The sequence below is a fragment of the Dama dama genome, chromosome 18 (genome assembly GCF_033118175.1).
Source record: "Dama dama isolate Ldn47 chromosome 18, ASM3311817v1, whole genome shotgun sequence".
In the NCBI taxonomy this organism is placed as follows: domain Eukaryota; kingdom Metazoa; phylum Chordata; class Mammalia; order Artiodactyla; family Cervidae; genus Dama; species Dama dama.
The window spans coordinates 48,182,043-48,208,747 of NC_083698.1; the positions used below are offsets into that span (position 1 = coordinate 48,182,043).

At 40.9% G+C, this 26,705-nt stretch overlaps 1 protein-coding gene across 1 annotated transcript in view; it reads left to right on the forward strand.

Annotated features, from left to right (window-relative positions):
• Positions 1 to 12,016: 12,016 nt before the first annotated feature.
• The window catches only part of CTTNBP2 (cortactin binding protein 2), a 164,451-nt gene continuing 149,762 nt past the window's right edge, over positions 12,017 to 26,705 (forward strand). Inside the window, exons 1-2 of the mRNA XM_061165289.1 lie at positions 12,017 to 12,166; positions 25,167 to 25,274. Coding sequence (XP_061021272.1) covers positions 12,086 to 12,166; positions 25,167 to 25,274 — 189 coding nt within the window. The 5' untranslated portion in view covers positions 12,017 to 12,085. The remainder of the gene's footprint in view (positions 12,167 to 25,166; positions 25,275 to 26,705) is intronic.

Genomic DNA, 26,705 nt, shown 5'->3' on the forward strand with positions numbered 1-26,705 from the left:
GGCTCTCAGTAATGAATTTTGAGGAAGATGTAATTCAGCCTGTAACAGATGCATACATTGACCCTTTTCAGAGTCCGTGAGTTGCCAGCATGTATTTTGATGGTGGATGGTGAGCTATGTCTCCAGGTCTTTGTTGTTGTTCAGTCGCTCAGTCATATCCAACTCTTTGCGACCCCATGGGCTGCAGCACGCCAGGCTTCCCTGTCCTTCACCATCTACTGAAGCTTGCTCAAACTCATGTCCATCAAGTTGGTGATGCCATCCAAACATCTCGTCCTCTGTTGTCCCCTTCTACTCCTGCCTTCAATCTTTCCCAGCACCAGGGTCTTTTCTAATGGGTCGGCGCCTCACATCAGGTGGCCAAAGTATTGGAGCTTCAGCTCCAGCATCAGTCCTTCCAATGAATATTCAGGACTGATTTCCTTTAGGATGGACTGGTTGGATTTCCTTGCTGCCAAGGGAATCTCAAGAGTCTTCTCCAAACCACGGTTCAAAAGCATTAATTCTTCAGCACTCAGCCTTCTTTATGGTCCATCTCTCATGTTTTTAAGTCCAAGTTTCCTCCTCCTTTTTACTGAAATGTATAAAATGCATGAAGTCTTGTTGGAGCCACACAAACTAAAATGCTCTGCTTTAGGGATCATGAAGTTAAAATTCTATGGAAGACAAGCATGTAAGGGAAATAAAGTAAAATTAAACAGTGTAGGTGGAGATTCTAGAGACAGACTGGTGAGCACACTCCTCAGGCTCACTGGGACTTGGTGTGAACCCTGTGATTTCAGATGCTCTGAACCTGAGAGGTTGGAAGACTGAATATTTATATAAAATGGCTCAAATTTTAAATGTTGGCCATTCATTCCTTTTTCAAAAAATAAAATCCTGTATGAGTCAAACAAAATACATTTGCTTACTGGATCTAACCCATTGGAATGGGTTAGACTGGTCTGGATCTAATGACCTGTACTAGATCAGAGTTTTCAGCCCCAGGTGTATATGAGCCCTAGGGATGTTTCTGAACCATTACTATGTAGTATTTAATTAGCACATTTCCTCATTGGAGAAAAGAGTCATGCTTTATATATAGCAATCGTTCATTTGGCCAGAACTGACTTATAGGATCCACCCTATATTTTTGTATTATGACTTTTGCAAGCACTTACACAGAGTTTTTACTGTTTAATATAAAACTTAGACTATTTGATTTAAAATTTTTTTAAAATTATACCAATAGCCTTGTTAGGACTATTGTATAGTTACAGAACCATTTTATTAAATTCAATAAATTCTTTCTTTCTTAAATTTCACATACATTAGGGTGACTATTTATTTTATAATAGGTGTATGTAGAACATGAAAATAGTAATGACTTTCTAAGAGTTTTCTGGGTGGTCAGACACTGTTAAAAGAATTTTAAATTAATGAATTGATTTAACTTCTTTATGACTGCCACTTAACAGATGGATAACTGAGGGGAAGCACTTGCCCAGGGTCATAGGGAGAGTCTCTTAATCATGTAAACTTGCACTTAATCACTATTCTAGGGTATGTGACCTGAGTTATTGTTTTGTTTTCAGGGAATGGGGGCATTTGGGGCTCCAAATCTCTCTCCTTCTCAGAATTCCCTATTTGGTCTATCATACTTAAATTTCAATCTTCCCTACCTCTCCCCATAAAAGATCTCCTTAAATGTCTCAAATTGGGCAGAAACCTCATTGTAAGAAATCTGAACTCTGCCTAATAGCTATAAAGTGAGCTTCTTAAACCATTGTGTTTGTGGATAGAATTCCATAGGAAGTCTATAAAAATAAAAATTTTTAAATTGTATTTTCATGTTCACCAAGCTCTCACCAACATTCAGTTCAGTCGCTCAGTCGTGTCTGACTCTTTGCGACCCCATGAACCGCAGCACACCAGGCCTCCCTGTCCATCACCAACTGCCGGAGTCCACACAAACCCATGTCCATTGAGTCGGTGATGCCATCCAGCCATCTCATCCTCTGTCATCCCCTTCTCCTCCTGCCCTTAATCTTTCCCAGCAACAAGGTCTTTTCAAACAAGTCAGCTCTTTGCATCAGGTGGCCAAAGTACTGGAGCTTCAGCTTCAACATCAGTCCTTCCAATGAACACCCAGGACTGATCTCCTTTAGGATGGACTGGTAGGATCTCCTTGCTGTCCAAGGGACTCTCAAGAGTCTTCTCCAACACCATAGTTGAAAAGCATCGATTCTTCAGTGCTCAGCTTTCTTTATGGTCCAACTCTCACATCCATACATGACTACTGGAAAAACCATAGCCTTGACTAGATGGACCTTTGTTGACAAAGTAATGTCTCTGCTTTTCAATATGATGTCTAGGTTGGTCAGAACTTTCCTTCCAAGGAGTAAGCGTCTTTTAATTTCATTGCTGCAGTCACCATCTGCAGTGATTTTGGAGCCCAGAAAAATAAAGACTGTCACTGTTTCTATTGTTTCCCCATCTATTTGCCATGAAGTGATGGGACCAGATGCCATGATCTTAGTTTTCTGAATGTTAAGCTTTAAGCCAACTTTTTCACTCTCCTCTTTCACTTTCATCAAGAGGCTTTTTAGTTCCTCTTTACTTTCTGCCATAACGGTGGTGTCATCTGCATATCTGAGGTTATTGATATTTCTCCCGGCAATCTTGATTCCAGCTTGTGCTTCATCCAGCCCAGTGTTTCTCATGATGTACTCTGCATAGAAGTTAAATAAGCAGGGTGACAATATACAGCTTTGATGTACTCCTTTTCCTATTTGGAACCAGTCTGTTGTTCTATGTCCAGTTCTAACTGTTGCTTCCTGATCTGCATACAGGTTTCTCAAGAGGCAGGTCAGTTGGTCTGATATTCCCATCTCATTCAGAATTTTCCAGTTTATTGTGATCCACACAGTCAAAGGCTTTGGCATAGTCAATAAAGCAGAAATAGATGTTTTTCTGGAACTCTCTTGCTTTTTCGATGATCCAGTGGATATTGGCAATTTGATCTCTGGTTCCTCTGCCTATTCTAAATCCAACTTGAACATCTGGAAGTTCACAGTTCATGTATTGCTGAAGCCTGGCTTGGAGACTTTTAAGCATCACTTTTCTAGTGTGTGAGATAAGTGCAATTGAGTGGTAGTTTGACATTCTTTGGCATTGCCTTTCTTTGGGATTGGAATGAAAACTGACCTTTTCCAGCCCTGTGGCCACTGCTGAGTTTTCCAAATTTGCTGACATATTGAGTGCAGCACTTTCACAGCATCATCTTTTAGGATTTGAAATAGCTCAACTGGAATTCTACTAGCTTTGTTTGTAGTGATACTTCCTAAGATCCACTTGACTTCACATTCCAGGATGTCTGGCTCTAGGTGAGTGACCACACCATCGTGATTATCTGTGTCGTGAAGATCTTTTTTGTACAGTTCTTCTGTGTATTCTTGCCACCTCTTCTTAATATCTTCTGCTTCTGTTAGGTCCCTCCCTACCATTTCTGTCCTTTATCGAGCCCATCTTTGCACGAAATGTTCGCTTGGTATCTCTGATTTTCTTGAAGGGATCTCTAGTATTTCCCATTCTATTGTTTTCCTCTATTTCTTTGCATTGATCCCTGAGGAAGGTTTTCTTTTCTCTCCTTGTTATTCTTTGGAACTCTGCATTCAAATGGGTATATTTTCCCTTTTCTCCTTTGCTTTTTACTTCCCTTCTTTTCACAGCTATTTGTAAAGCCTCCTCAGACAGCCATTTTGCTTTTTTGCATTTCTTTTTCTTGGGTATGGTCTTGATTCCTGTCTCCTGTACAATGTCATGAACCTCCGTCTATAGTTCATCAGGCATTCTGTCTATCAGATCTAGTCCCTTAAATCTATTTCTCACTTTCACTGTATAGTCATAAAGGGTTTTATTTAGGTCATACCTAAATGGTCTAGAGGTTTTCTCCACTTTCTTCAATTTCAGTCTGAATTTGGCAATAAGGAGTTCATGATGTGAGCAGCAGTCAGCTCCCAGTCTTGTTTATGCTGACTGTATAGAGCTTCTCCATCTTTGGTTGCAAAGAATATAATCACCAACTGTATTTACTTCAATTATGAATTTAAGCCAAAGACCACAATACACCTAGTGGAACCTGTGACTTTGTCACAGTAGAAATCATAGATTATTTAAAATCTCAATACATAAAATTGTTGTAGAATTTTCAAAGTATTATTTACATAAATGGAGACTTCAGAATTATGTTAATTGTGGGCCTGCCACTGTATCTTCTTATTTACTGTGAAAGAATGAAGCACATCTGTTTCTGCATTACAAATTTGTACATGCAGAATTCTTGAATATAACCAGTTTCCTTTGTTGTTGTTTGGCCTACATTTTGTCTTCTTCATTACATTTTGGTTTTTTTCTGAGAAGAAATCAGTAAGTTGTACTGCAGTGCCAAAGGGACCAATCACATGAAAAAGAAAACAATATTTCATCTGTTTATTAATCTATCTTTCCATCTATCCACCCACTGGTTCTGTTGAATTCATTTGATTAAATATGTATGACTGCACATCATGTGTTGGACCCTGTGTTAGGTTTGCAGGCTTGGAGTAATGCTCTTACAAACCCACCAATCTTCTTTTGACCCTGAAGTCTGAAAAATCTGCTAAAAGTTCCCAGAAGGTACTGGAATCTTCACATTTGAAATACCTTTGTTCTTTGAAAGACATTCAATTTCCATCTGTCTCTTAGCTGAGGGAAACCCAAGGCCACCCCTTACTCTATTCTTCCTCTTCCCCTTAAATCTTTTAACTTGTTTCTTATTTTCTGAAACCCGTGTAGGCATGCTACTCCCTAGAAATAAGAGGATTGCTACCCTTTAAAGACTGGATTAGAATTTGTACCTCATATTAGTTCTACTTCTGCAATGTCATCTTTTATTGCCAACACAGTCTTTCATGTCTGACTGTAGATGAGGTAGCAGATCAGTGCCTGGATTCTGTTTGTCAATGGCAACTGGAGAGTCTAAACTGGCTCCACCCCAATCTCTAGACTGAGAAAACAAGTAATACAGTCCTGGGGCAATCCACTTAGGAAAGGGAACATTAGGAAGTTCTGTTAATTATAAACACTCTCTAAAAGTAAGGACAAGTGTTTTTCAGTTCCAGTCATGACAGAGTCCCTAATATTGGACCAATCCTCTTACTGAAAATTAAACAAGTGAAACAACATATTGATATGAAACAACTGTTAGAAGGTATTGATGTGTAGTGAATGCAGGCAGGACTTGTGGAACAATGATTCTTGAATGAAGTGCTTGGGATGGGGTAGAGGTCATTTGGGGAATAAAGATGAGTGTTATTGGGCGAAAGAGACAGAGGTCAAGATTTGGGGGTTGCCACCGTGTCTGAGAGATGAAGAAAAAAACCCCAGAGAATAAGAAACTTAAGAAAAAGAGTCCAAGTATTTTGTATACAATTTCCTCTTAAACTTTAGGCTGATTTCTAAGCTGGGCATGTGCATGGTGAAACTTTAAGAAAGCAACAGAAAACAGCATCTGAAAGGGGCAGGAGTTGAACAGTTTTAATAAACAGGACACAAAACACTAATCATAGGGGCAAAAAAAATGGTAAATTGGATTGTTTTAAAAGTAAGGACTTATGTTTTGATTTATAAGTTCATGAAAATATTTCCCTTTCAGAAGCTTTATTGCTTTCCTCCTCCCATTTGAATCTATGATTATGCTTTTTTGTTTGCTTCCATGACTCTAAAAATGATTCTGTAGAGGAAATAGTGGGGAAGGAAATGGCAACCCACTCCAGTGTTCTTGCCTGGAGAATCCCAGGGACGGGGGAGCCTGGTGGGCTGCTGTCTTTGGGGTTGCACAGAGTCGGACACGACTGAAGCGACTTAGCAGCAGCAACAGAGGAAACAGAACTGTACAATGTGGTATTTGTAAATGGAGAGCCTTTACCCACTGCTCTCACTGAGGGGTTTTGCGCAGATTCTGTTTAAATTTAAATTTTTAAATTCTAAATTTAAATTCCCCATCACTATCCCCATGGGTATCTGTGGCCACATGGGTGGAGGGCGCAGAGCTGATCAAAGCAGAAAATGTCAAACAAACATGTCTTGTGACCCAGAGAGCATCATGCCTTTTGGATAGTCCGTGATCAGGAGTTGGAGGCTGAACACTAACAAAGTGAGGTCCTTAGCAGATAGTAGGACTTCCCTGGTGGCTCAGACGGTAAAGCGTCTGCCTACAATGCCGGAGACCCGGGTTTGATCCCTGGGTTGGGAAGAAAAGGAAATGGCAGCCCACTCCCATACTCTTGCTGGAAAATCCCATGGATGGAGGAGCGTGGTAGGCTACAGTCCATGGGGTCACAAAGAGTTGGACACAACTGAGCGACTTCACATTCACTTTAGCAGATACTACTGAAGGGAAGACATACATCTCAACTGAATTGATTTTTAACAAAGAGGATATTAATGCTCCAAATAATAACTCATGAAAATCAAGTGATGATGTAACAAAGGGATTTTGACTGATAATAATGGCCAGTAGGTGGCTATTTCTGTTTTCCATAAAAAAAAAAATCTTATTGCTAACAAAACAACTTCAGTGGTTAAATGTTTCTTTAATTGTTATAGTAAAATTCCAGACTACTTAAACCTTAAGGTTTTTTCAGAAGTATTTTTCTTGACTATTCTATAGGTGACTTCACTTTCCCTAGGATGAAAATAGCAATACCAATGGTTTTTTTTCTTTAAATTCTGAATCATAAATAAGACCAAGCCTTCAAGTCTAGCTATGACATTGCTTTATTCAAGTTTTGACTTAAATTTTATTTTGTGTTTGGTTAACTGAATAATGTCTGCTACGTGTATTTATAGTATGCCTTTTCAAATAATGATGACATATTTTCAGGCACTTTTAAATAAGGCCAACAGATTTGAAACAGTTAAAAAAATGTAGACCAAAAACTATTGTCATAAAGTGAGATTTGGGGCAGTATAAGCTGGAATTTATGTCTCAAAAATTCCAAAAATATTTCAAACTCCATTAACTTGGTATATGGCTAATGATGACAATTGTCTGGGAAACACTGGTATATCATTTATTTCGCAACTTTCCATTAGTGAGCTATATACTTATGGCTTTTCTCTTGCATTTTTTGTTTGTTTTGTACATCTTTCCCACCCACCAACCCCCCACCCCCCCACCACGCGCACACACACACTGCGTAGTATGTGGGATCTTACTTCCTAGACCTGGGATTGAACCTGTGCCCTGTACTCCTTGCAGTAGAAGCACAGAGTCTTAATCACTGAACCGCCGAAGAAGACCCTTGTTTTGCATTTTGTGTCAGAAGTAAATCATCACTAAGTCAATCATATATTCCATCTACATATTTATCAAAATTTAAGGCCATCATCTCTAGTTTCCTTATCAATTCTTCAAGTACTACATTTACCTTTGAATTGGACAATACATACATACATTCTTTTCCCATAGTGAAAAGAAAATCTCAGTTTTGATTTTAGAGCTAGCTCTGCATTCCTCATCAGAGGAGAAAAGGGTCTGATCTCATAATCTATTTAAATAGTTTTTAAACTTTCTAAGAAAAATAAAGCTCTCTATAATTAATGCCTAATGGTATAAACACCCTTGCTTTGGTGGTTGCCTAGTAACTACATAAGGCAGGCTTCTGAGGTTGCTAAAGAGGCTGAATAAACGGAAATAATCAGATTCATTTCCAATTCAGGTGGATGAGGGACAGCAATGGACTAGATTTCTTTGTTAAAATTGTTTTTCCACAATGGTTTTGCACTAAAACTAACTCTTGGAAATGACTTCTGCAGATAAGAGTCCAACCAGCAAATAATAGTTTAAGATTTTAAAAACATTAAATGGAAGTGCTTCCCTGGTGGCTTAGACAGTAAAGAATCCACCCACAATGCAGGAGACCTGGGTTTGATCCCTGGGTTGGAAAGATCCCCTGGAGGAAGGAATGGGAACTCCAGCATTCTTGCCTGGAGAATCACCATGGATGGATGAGCCTGACAGGGGGTCACAAAGAGTCGGACACGACTGAGCGACTAAGCACACAAATAGAAGTGAAGCAACACTACTGTATTGTTCTATATTAGCCTGAGTTTCTGTTCTTAGTGACCAAACTGGGGAATAATGTTGTTACTGAAACCTTAACTCTTCAAAAAAAATCTTGTATTTGGACATTGCTTTAGTATTGAGTGACCAAATGCAGTTCCCAGCTAGAGGTGGTGTTAAAAGGGCCTGGGAGTGATTATAATAATATATTTATGTTTAGTTTTGGCTTGCGTCTACCTGGCATGTTTAATTTCCTAATTATATTTTGCTTTTAGTTTAGGTAAAATTAGCTTGCATTCCCTTGGCACACACCAACTGTAGTTGGTGGAGGCGGCCTTCCAAAACCATAGGTTGTTGACATTGAGTGGCTTACTAGATTAGGATTAAATTTACTGAGAAATCCACAAAGAGCCTGAGCACATGCAGATAATGACAAGTTGACTAAGAGGGAATGTAGTTAGGTCATATGAAAACTCATTTCTGGCAATGTCTTGGTTTCAAAAACATGTGATAGATACAGGGCAGTCAAAGCTCATCTGTGCTCTTTTGTTAGAATTTCTTATGTCAAGATCTGGGGCTTCCCAGGTTGGCCACCGCGGTGTAGACTGGGATAAGCATGGTCTGGAATATTTAAATTGTATAACTATAGCCCTGTGGATAGAGTCAGAAATGATATGCTACTCAGTAATTTTGTCATTTGGCAACAGTAAGGCATGATAACATATGGTTTGCTCTTTGCAGTTAACATAAATGTTGCCATTGACTGAAATTAAGAATTTTCTTATTCTAACAGGGAACCAGTTTTGATACATGTGTAAGTTCTTTCATCTTTTCACATGGAAGGAAGCACACATTGCATCATTATGTATAAGACTCTGGGGTTTTGGTTTAGTGGGTTGGAGGATGTGGCCAGTGAGGTAAAGGCCATGGTTTAATCAGAAAGCCACTTGGTTCCCCAAGCAAAGTCTGCATTTCTAGCTGCAGAAACCCATTTCCTTGGTTTTAAAAGAGAATCTTGAAGAGTGTGCTATGGCTCGGCACAAATACCTTTATTCGAGGATTCAGAAAATAATTTGTCTAAATTCATTTGTCAGTGGATCATCCCTTTTGTTCAAAGGAGAACACAATGTAACCAATAGTTTTTTCTGTTTGTAAAATATTCAATATCTCTCCTTCCATTTTAATACTGAAAGAAATTTACTAATTAGAAGTCATTATTCATTTTGTTATATATATTCGTTGCTTTTCTTCCTGCTTATACTTTCACCCCTTCTTTTTCCCATCTTCCAGAAATTTTCATTCAAACCCTAGGATGTCTTTTTTTTTGGGGGGGGGGGATTGTTTTGCAATGTTGTGTTGGTTTCTGCAGTACATGTTTTAGCTGTTTAATGAAGCTTCAAAAGATTTAACTTCTAAAGCCATCAAGTCAGTACCCTTTCAGATCTGTTTTGGTTTGACTCTAACTGAGCTTGTCTTTGTGCAAAGAAATTATTTCAGAAAGAGTTAATTTGCAACCTCAACAGAGGCTAATTCAGGAGAGAATTTAATCCATCAAGTGTCCTCCTGGTGGAGAAGCAATCCCAGCTGGGCAACTAGTGAGGGAGTTAACTCCTGGTGTCCTACTTCTGTGCAGTAGGTTGGGACATTCCTTCAACCCTCAGCAGTGGGCAATGGCAAGTTTAAGGTAGAGACAAAAATGCTGTTTTTCTTCCCAGGTCTTGAATTTTGGCAGGTAGAAAATGTTCTGTGACTTCTTTTTCTTTCTTTCTTCCTTTCCTACTTGTTTATTTTTCATTTTTTAAAAAAAAGAGAGAGAAAAGAAAACACTCAGTGATTGATTTCTTTCTGATGTGATAGTTTTAATTTTGTTTAGACTAATAGAAGCTATTTATTCCCAATGATGATTTTTTTAAATTGAGCTTCATGTATAAAATAAATGAGATTTGCTTCCCAGAAATATTGTCATGTCATATTTCTAGTTCTTAACTCCCAAGTGAAGTTTACTCTTTTATTTTTTCAGAAGTGAGTTGGTTAATTTCTTGAGTAGTAATTCAATTTCAGTATCAAGTATCAGTATCAAGAAAATATATTACCTTATGGTGTGAAAATGCATTTTAAAAAGAACAAGGAATGCTTTTGATTCCAACTTAAAATTTTTACTATCAGCTCAGCGTCTAAGTTTTATGATCAAATGCTTTTCTTTTATCTAATAAGGAGTCTAGTTATTCTAATATTGAGCAATTTCAAAGAAAATATTGATAAAAGAAAGTGGTATAATGAACAAGGATGAAAACCATGCAGATAAGAGAGGGAGGAACTACCAGAGAGAAATCAAAAGAAAATAAATGAACACTTCTGCTTATAGGACATGCCGGAGGTGATTTCTAAACCTGTGGCCCTTAACCCCAGGATTCCAGGTGAAAGTTCTTTCTGGTTGTAGCACTTTTCTGGAAGGGAACTTTTTACAATTTATCAATTATCCCCTTTAAGGACCTTTGCAGAAAAGATTTTCTCTGCCCTGTTTTGCCTTATATTTAGATCCAATTTGGAAAGTGAAGCAATTAAAGTGCTTTCATTTAGGAGGCTGCCATTTTAAAAAATGAACTCTGATCTATAACCCTCAAACTAGATATTCATCTTCCAGAATTTCGAGTCCAGGATTTGGTTGTGATTTGCTTTTACTTCTTTGAAACATAGCTTGAATGCCTCCATTTGATTTTGTGCTTTCAACACATTTTTGGGATCTGGAGATTTGGGAAAGCCTACACCATATGGTCTTGATAAGGTGATAGATTTTCACATCCGAGGAATTGGCAGGAAAGGGTAGCAATCGAAACCAATGTGGGGAGGGAAAATGAAGAGTTTGGGCCTAACTCACTCGTGAGATACCTTCTGAGACTTTATAATTCCCATAAAATCACTGTTTAGGCAAGCTTTTGTTCTGTCTTGTTCTTTGATGTGTGTCCTCACTTTGTCGTTGTTCAGTCTGTAAGTTGTGTCTGACACTTCTGTGGTCTCATGGACTGTAACCTACCAGGCTAGGTCCATCGGTTTTCCAGGGAAGAATACTGGAGCAGGTGGCCATTTCCTTCTCCAGGGGATCCTCCCAATGCAGGGATCAAACCCGCCTCTCCTGTGGCTCAATTGACAGGCAGATTCTTTACCATTGAGCCACTTGGGAAGCCCTACGTGTCCCCACTACATGGGGATAATTCTTTTAAATTCTCTTAAGAGTAGAGAGCTGTCTTTTACAAGCAATGACACAACATTTCTTGGTTAGCCTGCTTTCACCTTTTTGGAAAGAGATTGCACAGATAGGTCCAGCTGAGGGGGGCGGTAACGCAATAATTGGTAGTAGCAGACATTCTGATCGGGAATTTGATGGTTTTGGAGAATGAGAAGCAAACAAAGGCAGGCATATAAACCAAATGGGTAAAAACGTCCTGGCGGCAGTGTTGGGGGAAAAAATTTTTTTAAAGAAAAAATGAAAAGGGTGCCTTATGTGATTTCTAGACGTGGCCTTGAGGGAACTGAAGAGAAGGGCCTTCCTTGCTCTGATAGAGAATTCGGATTCGGGAGGCCGGACATTTAATCCGTATGTCTTTGCACCGCCACCTCCGTGGGGCCGTGTCAGGATAATCAGCTCCTGAGCTCTTTCTTTTCCTTCACCTCGCCCTGTGGCTTTGATTGTCCTATTTGCGCTCGGGGCCTTACCCCGGCCTGGGCATGTGCCCAGTTCTCGTACCTCGACGAGCGGCCGGATGGCTGCCGGCCGGGCGCTGGGCGCACGGCGGGGCGGGCCCGGGCGGCGCGCCGGCGCGCAGCGGGTTAAGGCGGCGGGGGCGGCGGCTAGGGGCGGAGGGAGCGCGGCGGCGGCGGCGGCCCGGCTGCGAGCGCCCGCGTCCCCGGACCGCCGCGGGTTAAGCGCCGCCCGCGCCGGGAGGGCTGAACCTGGAGCCGCCGCTCCGAGCTCGCCTTCGGATCCGCTAGAGCAGGAAGATGGCGACGGACGGCGCGAGCTGCGAGCCCGACTTCTCCCGCGCCCCGGAGGACGCGGCCGGGGCCCCGGCGGAGGCGGCGGTAATCGAGGTCCCAGGGTGGGCACGCGATGCCGGGCTGGGCGCCCCCCGGGGCGCTCCGCACGCCCGGGCGCTTCCCGGTGCCCTCTCCTCGGAGTGCCCCCTCCCCGGGGTCGCCTCATCCCCCGAGGCCGGGGCGAGGCGGTCGTCTGGTCTGGGGATCTCGTTTGCCCTCTGCGCGCCTCGCGGGTAGCAACCCGGGTCTGCCCGGTCTCGGGGCTCCAGGCGTGCGTCCCGTGCGGCCCCTGCACGCGCCCCTCTGCGGCGGTCGGGTTTGGCCAGGGGCGCGGGCAGGGGTGTGTTTCCTGGCGAACTTGACCCCCTATTGTTCGCCTCTGGCTGCTCGCGTGCTTGTGGACGCGTGTCTCGGGGGTGCCTGGCACCCCTCCGCGGACCCGGAAAGCTGCGTGGGGGAGGTGGGTCGGCGCCGATCCGCTGTCGGGATGCCCATTGTGTGTGTGTATGTGTGTTGTGTATGTATGTATGTGTGTGTTGTGTGTATTTCCGTGCCTGAGGCCCCCTGGGAGTGGCCCCATGCCCAGCTGTGGGCGTTGCTGCCGCTGAGCGCGGGCGCTTGGGTCCTAGCTGCCTGCTGCCCCATCACTTGGTGATGGTTGGTGTTGAGGCGGGCGAGATGTCCTCGTTCTTCCCAAGATCCCGGCGGGTTTGAGGCGCAGCGCCTGGTATCAACACATTGTTCTCCGCTGGGATCTAGAAGCCAAGTGAGCTTCCATCTCTTGCTGGCCCCTCCTTTCACCCCCAGAATACCCAGGGCAGAGAGGCTCAACGGTTAGTTTCCAGCTCCTACCTTGGGGGAAGGCCAGTCGCACAATACCTGCGTGAAAATGTTTTCGGGGTTTGGGAAACAGCTCGGGAGGAGCTGCAAGGATCTGCAAAGAAAGGCAGCTCTGGGAGCATCTTCCAACCTTGGCGGGATCCCATGAGCCAAGCGTGGACGCCCTGGCGTTTTTCCCACCCGTGACCTGACCAGTGTCCGTGAAGGAGTAGAGGAGGGCATGGCCAGGTGTGAATATCCAGGGCTGCCTTAACTTCCTACCCCTCTGTTTGGAGATACGGCTTTCTGGAGAGGTGAAGGAGAGATGTGGAGGAAAGCTACTTGGCCATGTGAAGAGCTGAGCCTGGGAAGGAAAAGAGAAACAGGGAGGGAAGGAAACACTGAGGCGGAGGGCTGCTGTTTTCCACTTGTGAAACTGGCAAGTTTTGATTTGAAACTTTTAGGGAAATTTATGGCTCATTCTTTACATAGAAAATGTCTTAAGATTTCTTATGAAACCTACTGATGCAGGAAATCAGTTCCCCTGTGTAAGGTACTATAAAGAAGCTAGCTGTTAAGACAACACACCTCTTTGAGAAGTTGACATGATTGGGTACCTTTATCCCCAAGAGCTGGTAAGGGGAGGGGATTGAGGGAAAAGAAAGAGGTGTGTTTCTTGTTTCCCAGGAAGGTTGAATTTGTTTGCTTAATTGACTTAAAGTGGGTTTCTTTCTATACACTCTGTTTTAATCATCAAATAATTAAACCAAACAAAAACAGCTGAGTTATGGTCAGTAGCTTCCTGCTACCAAATAGTAGCTACCAAATAGTTTTATTGGTATGATTACAAACAGAGCTTTAGACACAAGCAGATTTTTGTGTTAGGAAGGTCAGTGTTCCCTTTCTGCTGTTTAAATTTTCAGGAGTCTGATATTTTAACTGCTTAGAGGTTTGATCATTTCATCCTGGTGGATTAGAATAGCCATGAAAAACCTGTGAAAGTGAAACTTCTTTGTTATTTCCATAGACTCCTATAGGGTTCTGAGGAGATGCAATAAGAATTCTTAATCTAATATTTTAAAAATGTTTGGTATTTAGTGAAATTTTAATGATGGCTTCATATGTGGTAAACTGAAGTAACGTACAATCTGCCTATAGCTGCCTCTTGATCTATGGACTGATTTTTTAATTAAAGAAAAGCTAGGTTAAAGAATATTTGTCATTATAATTGCCTCTAGTCTAATGATTAAAATTTAAAGGCATGATTATGCATTTTATGTTTATGGCAACTGAGGACTTAATTATTTTAGTGGGTGATTCTTTTTTGAATTTTTGAAATTTATTTCAAGTTGGTTTACGTATTATGCATTTTACATGTATATTTGGCAGTAATGAGCCAACAGAGACCCAAAGCGGTAGGCTATTTTTGAAAGTGAATGTTTTCATTAAGTTTTGACTATTTAGATTGTTGCTTAGAGACAAGTTTAATTTATAGTTTTCAGCTTAATATGATTTTCAGTGGAGTATTTTAAATTTAGTTGTGGTCCTCGTTCTTAGCTGTTTAAATCCTGAGAGCATCCTAAGTATAAGGCTAAGGAAACAACTACATTTTTCAGTAGGATCATATTAATAGTGTTTGTTGTGAACCGTGCTGGAGACCTGGATTGTTTTCAGCGTCTTAGCCGAATGTGATGACTCTTTGACTATATTGCTCTTCCTACTCCGAAACTAACTCCTAATGGATAAGGCAGTATGGAAGACAGGAATCTTCCTGCCTTTAATTGTCACCGAAGAATTTAAGAGTAAAAGGAAAACACAGATCTTTTTAGAGCTATGTTTGGGAACTGCACCAACATTCTTGTTCTTCTAGGCTTTTCTGGAGCAGTTAATACACAAAATTTTGTTGTCATGGTGATAGTGACAAGAAAAAACTTGGACAATGATTTTGTTAAGAATGCACAATAGTGATGTTAAACAAATTAACAGCCAGCACCTTGAAAATTGTGTTCCCGGGTGACAATATTGAATATAAACCCAATAGAAAGAACTTTTTAAAGCCAATTTTGCTAAGCTTTCTTTAAAAATTATAGTTATGTGGCAGCTATAGAGTTTTGAGAATTTTAAGGTAATTAGGTAACAGATTTTCTGGATTTAACACACATTACCAAACACATACAGAGATGGAGATATTGTAACACCTTTGCTGTTCTAAAGTAGAACATTGCAGTGGTAGAAACTCACAGACACCAAGGAATCAAATCAAAGACCATGGGGTCATGAGAGCCACAAAAAAACTGCAGCAAGAACCTGGGGAAAGAGTCACAGGGAGGATTCCTGGTGGAAAGATCTGGAAGCATTCCACAGAAGGATGGAGGACTTGGACAGGAAGACTGCAGGTAGCAGTGTGCAGGTGTGACTGGTCTCCAGGATTCCTTGAGAGGAGGCCTGGGACAAAGACGAGCATAGAGGTTTCAGTCTCAACTATGTGCTTTAGAAAAACCGCTTAGAAGTTGAAAAAAAAATGTACGAAACTATTCCCCAAGTAAGAATATACGTGATTTTATCATGATGGTGCTTTGTTTCTTCTTGAAAAGGTTGTATATTTCTATTTGCATCTGTGTTTTGGACTTCATTATTGTTGTCATTGTTATATTTCTCACAGGAGTAACTTAGTTAAGAGAAAAATATTTGTCCTCTTCTGTGATTGAATCCATGTGCCTAGATTCCCACTTGGTCTTATCCTCTTGTGTGTCACATAACTTTATGAGGTGAGAAATGTTTCAGAGACTTAGTTCTTAGCCATATACGGATATCTGCTGTTGATCATATGGACAGCAAGGCTCTCACTGGGAGAGAGTGACCTCCTTCCTCAAGGAGAGCGGTGTGGATTTTGTTTGTGAAGCAGAGGTTTCTTAGTACAGTTCCAGGCACGTGGTAGATTGTTGTTGTTCAGTCGCTCAGTTTTGTCTCTTTGCGACCCTAAGGACTGAAGCAAACCAGGCTTCTCTGTCCTTCACTGTCTCCCGGAGTTTGCTCATATTCATGTCTATTGAGTCAGTGATGCCATCCAACCATCTCATCCTCTGTCATCCCCTTCTCCTCCTGCCTTCAGTCTTTCCCAGCATCAGTGTCTTTTCCAATGAGTTGGCTCTTAGCTTCAGGTGGCCAAAGTATTAGAACTTCAGCATCAGTCCTTCCAATGAATGAATATTCAGGGTTGATTCCCTTTAGGATTGACTGGTTTGATCTCCCTGCTGCACGAGGGATCCTCAAGAGTCTTCTCCAGCACCACAGTTTGAAAACATCAATTCTTCAGCACTCAGCATTCTTTATGGTCCAACTCTCACATCCGTACATGACTCTGTGGTACATGATAGATATTCCACCAATATTTATTGAATAAAGAAAGTGAACACTCATCAAGAGCCTGGGTCATAATCCTTAATGTTGATGGACTAACTAGAAATTTTACTTCATGTGTTACCAGATTGTAATGAAGCCATTGGCCTGTGATTTGTAGTAATGATAGATCTCTTCTTGTTTCTTCTTATTCTGATTCTTGTGGTTGTTGGTTTTGATTTTATATTGTTCCCTTCTAAACTGCTTTTCTCAATGATATTTCAGCTGCTTTACAGATTTTTTTTTAAATTAAATTTCCAACATGGTTAGTTTTCCCTTTAGATTTTTCCCTCATCAGAACAATGATTGAGGCTGGGGATGTGGTGGTGGAGGGATGGAAACTGCACCCCTCCCATCCTGAATTCTTCTAATAATAGAGTCAAGGCCAAATCACCCACTAGGGTGTCTGGAGGGGGAGGATGGTTGAGGAGGGGTCAAGAGAGATGCTGGAAAGCTTGGAAACAGGAAAAGGGAGTAGAAGGAAAGATTGGGCAGGAAGGACATTTGGAATTGTCTGCAGATGTCTACAAGTGTGGGACTAGAATTCAAATTTGAATGTGCCCAGGAAGGATGGTGCCAGTTTCTCTCCCTTCTTCCCCTGCATACTTTACCACCTAAGCATATCTGAGCATTGCTTTAGAAGGCGGCTTTTCTTTGAATACGCTTGGTTGTATTCTCTGTTGGAGCTCCTGTGCAGGACTTATATTATGTGGAAAAGGAAACTTGTCTTTGACGATTAGGTAAAGAAATGGAGAACAGTTACAAGAGAGATGATGATGATGACATTGATAGCAGAGGATTTTTAAAATTTTACTTTGTTAAAATAACTTGCACAAAAATAACAGAATCATATTAATGCTGTGCACAGTGTGGTCCCATCCATGTATAAATCTCAATTTGAGGAAAAAAAAAATTGGGGCTTGCTTGGTGGCACTAGTAAAGAACCCACCAATGCAGGAGGAAAAAAAGTGTTCTCTTGAAGTAAATTGTTAATAAATAACCAAATATGTTGAACATGAATTTAAAATGTTATTATAGTAAGTGCAGTGGAGCCAAGTTAACGTTGCTACGTGGAATGGATACTTGTTTGCAGGTGATTTGATTCTGACATTTTTATATTTCATTGAAAAGGCAACAATGTGATGCCAAAGGCCTGAGTTCTTCTACAGAAGAGTTTTGTCACTGTAAGAAAGTTCATTTAGTTGTCCATGTCTTAGCTCTTCACTTAAAAATCAGCGTGCTGACATTTGCCACCTGCAGATAATTGAAGTTATAGTCTTCCATGCATTCTAAGCTTCATAAAGGAAAGTTACTGGATCTGGGTGCCAGCTCACATGTGAAAATGATCCATGTCACATGTGAGGTGTTGTTAATATTGAAAAAAATCGGTTACGATGGAAATAGATGTTTGCTTTATCTGAGATGTGGTCCTTCTTTTCCAGAGTTAAAATGGAGGTTGGAGGAGTTGTGAAAGGGGGAGAAGGGAAGGGAGGTAACCGTCCTTAATTATGAAACGCTGCCGCCCCTGGCTGAGCCATATTTGTGCTTTTCATTCCCCTTTTCTCCTACTTAAAATTAATTACATCCATTACCAGGTTTCCTTCCTGACAGTCTGTTCACTTGTTGGTTTTACTTCCTTCTAATACATGGAGTTGCTTGTCTTGCATGGCAGATCCCCGGCGGCATGGTTGATTTGAGGTGCATGGCCATGGAGAGCTGAGCCCAAGTTCTCAGCATGTGGCTTTAAAGGCGCATGCCAAGTTGCCCTACTTTAGGTTACTGTAAATGATTTTTGGAAAATGAATGAAAATGACCTATCAGTTACTTAGTTGCCCCTAGAGTGGGCCATCACGTTGTATCTTAGTAAGATTGGTGTATCGGTTAACACGTCATTTTACATGCTTTGTGTTTTTATACTGAGCAAAAGAGGCATTTTCATACCAAAAGTGGGAGGCATGTATGTTAAGTAAAATCATTCAAAGATGTAATTGCTCTTGCTGTCCTGACACATCTAGTAGAGGTGAGAAAATGGAGAGTTAATATGGATAAGTAAGTATAAAAAAGTGAAGATACACATGAAGCAGGGCATGATTACTTGTAAATAAACTAACAGAACAGACTCTTAAGGCTGAATTGAGAGTGAGAGACTTCTGAGTCTAAAAGACCTAAGGAAGGGAGATTTGAGCTGTGTCCTGAAGAAAATGGGATTCAGATAAATTAGAGGAGAAAGGAGGACTAGGAAGAACAAGATCAGAAGTGTGCAACTCTGATCAGGAATACTCTTACCTCCCTATAGAAAGAAATCAGAAGGAATAATCTCAAAGCAAGACATAACTGCAGAGATACAGTTTTAGACCATGAACACATGTACTTTTCATCATGAAAATCCTTATAATTGGCTATCCATTTTAAAAAGAGTGGAAATGTTCTCTGTACCTGGATTTAATTTTTCCATGTTAATGATAGTTTTCAAATTTTGATTTTTCTCCTTGAAGTCTCAATATGAGTTTCATTGCTTTGCTCCTCTTTACAACCTTTTAAATTCATTCCCAAAGCATAAATCTTGCTTACACAAAAAGTTCTAAATGTATTATTAATTATTAGTCAAAGTGAAAGTGAAGGTCACTCAGTTGTGCCTGACTCTTTGCGAGCCCATGGGCCTATACAGCCCATGGAATTCTCCAGGCCAGCATACTGGAGTGGGTAGTCTTTCCCTTCTCCAGGGGATCTTCCCAACCCAGGGATCGAACCCAGGTCTCCCACATTGCAGGTGGATTCTTTACCAGCTGAGCCACAAGGGAAGCCCACTATTAAACTGGCAGGAAAACATATTTCTGTACCTTCTAAGCAAAGAGGCAAAAATCAATTTTTCTTCAAATATTTCTCAAAGGCTTCAGGGAATGACCTAAATTTCCTCAGCCCAATAATCCAGTTACTCTGATGGTATGTGAAATGAGGGCATTTGGGGGCTGGAAGAGATTTCAGGGATCACTTCGTACAGCTTTCTCATTTTACTGCTGAGAAACCTGAGATCCAAAGAGATGAGGTAACGTTCTTTCAATCCATCTGCTTTCTCAGACACCCCTCCTCCCTCCTTTGTAAATTCATTGATCAAATGTAGGCACAGCCCACTAGATTTGAAATGGAGATGCTCTTGGTATCTGAGAAGAGCCAGAGTGCATGTTTCAGTTTGTATCTGGTCACTAGATTATCACCATAGCTGATGCATTTGGGCAAAGATCTGAGGGGTACTTCTGCTGCTGCGGCTCATAATCATAATAACTTCTAAAGGCTCTTTTGGTGCCTATCAATGTGCTGACCCCATTAATTCCTAAAGGGTCTTCTGGCCCTTTTGTGGCTCAGTGGGTTGAGAATCTGCCTGCAATGCAAGAGACACAGAAGATGCGGATTCCATCCCCATCCCTGAGTTGGGAAGATCCTCTGGAGAAGGGAATGGCAACCCACTCCAGTATTTTTGCCTGGAGACTCCCCATGGACAGAGGAGCCTGGCGAGTTACAGTCCAATGGGTCATAGAGAGTAGGACACGACTGAATGACCAAGTTTGAATTTCCTGTGTAAACAAAGCATTTAAATTTTTTTCTTTCAGGAAGAGTGTGGGAAGAGTGGTAGTGGGGGAAACTTGGTATTGGCCAGTGTTCAGATCTGGCAATTTAAGATAACAATTCAGCCAGCTTCTATTTTATCATCTTTCTTCCTTTTCCTTTTTTTTTTTTTTTTGGAAGCTTGTAGGAAAATATTCAGGAGAATGCTGTCCTACACCTGCCCCAGATAAATTAAGGCGTTGCAGACTTTTGTGTTGAACAATAAGAGTTTAAGGTTGTGTCTCCTTTTCCATGTATGTATGTCCCAAAGAAATCTTTCTATCTGATGACTAGATTCAGGATTAGTTTAGGCTGCCTGTGCTGGATTTTCTAAACTAGGTGTTAAGAAGTGCTTTTCCTAGAGTCCTTTTTCTGGCAAACATCAAACATGGTAGGCAGGAGAGTGGCCTGTGGAGTTGAAATCTACCAGATTTTTTTATTCCTTTTCTGTCTGAGTGCCTTGCCATCATTAAAAAAAAAATAGGATTTGAATTTTTCCCTGTTAATTAGGAAAAGCTATTGCAGTGGTAATAAAGTTTAGTCTCTGAACATGTCTGCTCTGGTTTTTGGGTGACAAGGGCATGGGTATCATATTTGCTTAGGGACCTTTATGTAGATCCTGATTTTTTTATGTGAGTGTGGCATTTAGATCTATCCTGTCTTGTATCTTCTTTTGAAAATTAGGTTTTCAAGTTAGTCTTTTCAAATATTCCATGATTTATCACAAAAAAAATAGTAAATAGGATGAGAGGAAACTTTTGTAGGTGATAGATTTGTTTATGGCATAGATTGTGGTGAAGGTTTTGTGGGTGTTTACTTACCTTCAAACCCATCAAATTGTATACATTAAATATGTACAGCATTTTTTATGTCAGTCACACCTCAAAGTAGTTTAAAGTACAATTTAAAATGATCATTTTACTCTTAAACCAAGAGACTTTAATAATTGCTTTTTCTGTATCTAAGTACTTTTGTACTATAAATGTGTCAGGTCAGATAAATGACACTTCATATGAGACAATAATAGAGTTTTTAATGAGGTTTTTTTTTTTTTTTTTTTGTTCTGGGCTTTGCTTTTCTTAAAAATACCAAAATTCTTTGAATTTATTTGTGAAATACCCAGTCTAAGACCTATAACATAATTTCATATACTTTCTTTTACTCATATTTTGCCAGTTTAGGAGGTGAAAACGTCAAGTATTGGAGAATGACCATTTGAAAATATTCTTACAATATCTTTATTGTTAAAGGCCACAAATTAGAAGTGCCTTCAGTTTGGAAGCAAGGGTGAGAGGTAGAGGACAGAGAAGCAGGCAGATAGATGCACTATGTTTAAAATAATGCATCACTTAATAAATTAAGACAGATTTTTTTTAACATTCTCTGTAACAATTTATTGTTTAGCAAGAATCCTTGTAACACTGTTTCTTTAATAACTTCCTTTTTATCGATGGTAATACATTAAAAAGAATAGATGTGTTGGTTGCAGGTCACAGTGTTGTGATGATGATGATGGAACCAGGGCAAGCTCTTCTGACTCTAATGAGAATCAAATTGTGGCAAAGTCTTCCATAATTTATTAGTTTTTAAAGTGGAGTGCTTTGCTTATGAAGCTTCAGGGAAACAAGGACAATAAAATATACAATTAATTAAAATCTTTAGAACCACTGGCAGCATTAATAAAACATTACCCTCTAAAGCACATAAGAATTGCAGCTTACTTTCCCATCTCAGTGGGAAAAACCAGGATAAATGAGTCTATCTCTCATCATAGTCAATAAACTAAGTTTATTGGACTTGGGCTGGTAGATTTTCAAAGAAATAGGCTCATAGCCAATATCCCACTCCTCCCTTTTAAAACATTTGGGAGCTCTCAACTTTAGTAATAACAACAATCACCTGCCTTTATTTAGCACTTACTTCATTGATACATTCTTTTTTTGAATTGAAGTGTAGTTAATTTCTACTGTACAGCAAAGTGATTCTGTTATACATACACACACACACACACACACACACACACAAATGTGTGTGTGGTGTTAGCCACTCATTTGTGTTCAACTCCTTGCAACCCCATGGACTGTAGCTTGCCAGGCTCCTCTGTCCATGGGGACTCTCCAGGTTGCCGTTCCCTCCTCCAGGGGATCTTCCTGCCTGACCCAGGGATTGAACCCAGGTCTTCTGCATTGCAGGCGCGTTGTTTACCATCTGAGGCACCAGGGAAGCCTATATGTATATATATATGCACAATATGTAGGTGTATTGTATACATATGTATACAATCTTTTTTATATTCTTTTCTGTTGTACTTTTTCATAGGATATTGAATTAGTTCTCTCTGCTATACAGTCGGCCCTTGTTGTTTATCTGTTCTGTATGTAATAGTTTACATCTGCTAATCCCAAACTCCCATTCTGTCTTTCCCTGAACCTGTTCTCTCTTGGCAACCTCAAAGTCTGTTTTGTAAGCCTGTGAATCTGGTTCTGTTTTGTAGATAGGTTTATTTGTGTCATATTTCAGATTCCATATAGAAGTGATCTCATATGATGTTTGTCTTTCTCGTAGGATGACTGACTTCACTTAGTATGATAATCTGGTTGCATCCATGTTGCTACAGATGGTATTATTTCATTCTGTTCTATGGCTGAGTAATAGTCCATTGTATACATTTGTACCGTATCTTCTTTATTGATTCATCCAATGTCATAATGTCGTATCCAATGTCATAATGGACACTTAGGTTTCCATGTCTTAGCTATTGTGAATAGTGCTGCCGTGAACATAGGGGTGCATGTCATTGATACATTGCTGTTTAATCCTCACAAGAACTTTGTGGGATAGATGTTGGGATTTCTGTTATACCGATGAGAAAACAGACTCAGATAAGTTACAGAATGCTTCTCCAAATGTAGTCCATGGACCAAAACCACCAGCAGTAGCAGAAGCACATAGAAAGGCAAATTGACAGCCCCATCTCAGACTTTCTGAATCACACTTCAAGGATGAAGCCCAGCGGTCTGTGTTAACAAAGTCTCCAGGTGATTCTTCTGCTTGAATTTTGAGAATAACTGGGTTATAAAGCTTAAGTGACACCACTCAGTAATGGGAGCAGAATTTGAGCTCTAATATATTGGATTTTATTTTTCACAGTGAACATCTCTATGTTAACCTTCCAAGCAGAGGTCACCCAGAACTACCCATCCCGTAGGCTTGCTACAGGTTTTCTTTTCTCTTTTTCCCACCTTAGCCCCTACCTTTCCAAATAACTGCTTTGTTGAATGTATGTGCAAAAAGAAATAATTTTAAGGGTACGATCCTTTAAAAATCTTATTCAGAGAACCAGTTAGCTCTGGTCTCTCTTCCCCTTTATACAATTATCTCCTTCCAGAAGGTTCTTTTGCAGCTGAGAAGTGACCAGTTCTGGTCGTACCTGTTTGGAAGTCCCTGGAGTCACTTATAGGCTCTGCTGTGTTTACTTGTTTGTCATCACAGTGATAGTATGGTGTCAGATACACAGTTGCTAAACTAGTTCTCATTGGCTTATTGATAGAATAGCCCTGTTTTCGTCTCTAGAATGTTGGCACCATGCTGGCAAAGGGTGCAGACAAGTCACAGTACTTGGTTGCAGTTTTGCCATTTTCTGGTTGTGTAATCTGGGTACATTATCTGACTCCTGAGTTGCGGTTTTCTAATTTGAAAAATAGAGGGAATGATAGAGATCTAACAGGTTAGATCTGTTCCTTCACGAGTTCTTTGGATGGTGACTGGGTTTGTCAAATGAGTCGTGACGGGAGGGAGCAGGGGGCTGCATGTTTGGAGGGCGCTGGGGCTGTGGACTCACCCAGGCCCGGCGGTCAGCATGCTAACCCGTCCTCTCTCAGCTTCGTCTGTGAGACGGCTGTCAGGAGCCCTGCTTGTAAAAGCTGTTGTGAGGAAAGAGGGCAGAGTTGGCAACAAAAGAATGGGAAGCCAAGGTGTGTCAGTGGGATGCGGTCATCAAGGAGGAAAGGTAGAGAAGAGCACGGGGCTGCATGGGCAGTGGGTGAGGATTATGACCCCCCAGGGCCATGGTGCCATTGCCTCCTGGGATAACTGGTCTCTGGAAGAAGACTCACTCACTTCAGCCTCAGCTCCCTCTCAGGCTGGCCTTATGAAATGGCAGGAAGTCAGAGGCATCGTGTAAAAGCATTTGATAACCATACAGCGGGGCCTTCAGAAACACCTAACCAGCAGCCCAGATGACTCCATGAGGTGGCAGGCCTGGCCTCTTACAATCACATTGCCTGCGTGCATGAGTGTGTGTGTGTGTGTGTGTGTGTGTGTGTGTGTGTGTATGAACATGTGTGGTTGTGGGGGAAGCAAAGAGCATGTTCCTTTTAAAGGGGCAGCTGCTCCTTGACTGTGACTTATTCCCCTGTGGGAATGTGAATCTGGGGTTACCCGGTCATCTGAGTTTGGAGAAGCCAGTGATCTGAAATTTTTGGTGACATCTTGAGATTTTCTTAGTGCTGACTGGAGACAACAAAACACTTTGTGGCCCAATTGACACACATCTGTGGGCCAGATTTGGCTGTAGCTGCTAGCCGGTGGCCTCTGCAGCAGAGTGTTCTATAAACACGACCTGTTATTATTGGATGTCTTGGAATTTATACTAACCTCCCAGGAGCCTTTATGTTGGGGCCCTTCTAGGAACACAGTCATGCTTTCTTTGCTACCCTCCTAACTTCTCCCCAACACAGACGGGGCCTGTTTTGATATAGACTCCAGGGACTTTAAATTTGTGTGGTATAATTTGAAGAGATCCTGAAGCCAGGTGGGCAGTCAGGCTGGGAAAATAGATCTCGTTAGTGGAGAGACGTGGAATATTGTCTGTGTGGTTTTTACCTCTCCTTATAAAAAGTGAACATGTTAGTCACTCAATCATAGCCCACCAGGCTCCTCTGTCCATGGAATTCTCCAGGCAAGCATATTGGAGTGGGTAGCCATTCCCCTTTCCAGGGGATCTTCCTGATTCAGGGCTCAAACCCACCTCTTCCAACATTGCAGGCAAATTCTTTACTGTCTGAGCCACCAGGGAAACCCCTCCTTGTAGAAGGTCAGAACCTACATTGTCTGCTGCTGAATGGGGCCCCAGTGTCCCCTGGGTTTGTCGAGCCATTGGGATAAATGTGATCCATTGCATACCTTTATGAATCTTTTTCATTTTTTTAAATTTGTGTTACAGAAAAAAGAGTTTGATGTGGATACCCTCAGTAAATCAGAGCTTCGGATGCTCCTCAGTGTGATGGAAGGGGAGCTGGAGGCCAGAGACCTCGTCATTGAGGCCCTGCGGGTAAGAACCTTCTAGGGCTGAGTCCCATTTCTGTGTCATTTTCCTCTCTCAGATGGCCAATGGCAAAGCTATCACTTCTTAATTTTTAAGTCATGTAGCTTTAAAATGTTATAATGTGCCCCTCCTTCTGAATACCAACCCATAACCTTGATAAGCCCTAACAAACCCTCAGGTTGGATGGACATTGAAAGAGAGAGAATGATTCTAAACTGTCCGATTTGAGGAAGTTGAGAATTAAAACTCTGTAGCTTCTGAAATCGTTTTATATTTCCCATATTTCTTTGATTAAAGACATAAGTTCTCAGGAAATTGGTAGCTTGGTATCCTACATGTATGTGAGGCCAGTGAGGAAAAATTAAATGAATCATTTATAAAAGAAATTGCTGGTAGTAGAGGGTTTTTTCTTCCTATATAAGCTATAAATGATTTCTTATTTTCAGAAACTCTTGAGTTAAAAACTAAATCTTTATATATACACATGTATCTTTAAATAGTTTTATTACTTTTTTCATCTGATCTAGTAATTTTTAACTTTTCATAATTTGCAAAGAATTATCTTCCAATGTATTAGAATACCTCAACAAAGTTTTGTTTTCTTAAAAAAAAGTTTTTAAACTTTCTTGATGTAGAATTTTCTAATTGGTTATTCCTAAGATTAGGTTTGTAAGCCAAACTTGAGGGTTTTGTTTTTTCTGTTTTATATTTAATACTTTCTATGTAATCAGGTGTTTCCTGATTCTTAGTCATTTAATCAAGAGGGATATATTTATTATGCAGGAAGTATGGATGTATTTTTTTAACCAGGAGATAGTTCCTTAAACTTTGTCTTAGGGAGCTTAACATGTGAAACTTTGTGGAATGTAAAAGCAGTGTTCCCCCATGTGGGTGCTAATGTGGTGGGGAAAGAGGTAAGAGAGGTGAATGGTTAGATGTAATGGAGATGGTGCATGTGCTGAGAATCCAGTTGTGTGGGGAAAGGGGCATTAGTTCCTGAAGTAATGAATTCAGTCATTTTCACAGCCTGGAAATCGCTTTTCTGGGGATAATAATGATTCTTCAATCTGATGACAGAGGATGATGGCCTCAGGAAGAAATGGATTGTGGTTATAGTGACTTCATGCCAGTGATGAGTTGAAGGTGTTGATTTTTGAATGATAAGATTTGCTAAGTAAACCTGTGCACAGTTTGGTAGTGAGAGGTTTCCATCCTGTTCCACATTTGGAACATTTGCGTTGTTTTGTTGTTGTTCAGTCGCTAAGTCACATCCAGTTCTTTGTAACCCTGTGGACTGCAGCACGTCAGGCTTCCCTGTCCTTCACCATCTCCCGGAGTTTGCTCAAATGCATGTTCATTGAGTCAGTGATGCAATGCAACCGTCTCATCCTCTGTCGTCCCCTTCTCCTTCTGCTTTCAATCTTTCCCAGCATCAGG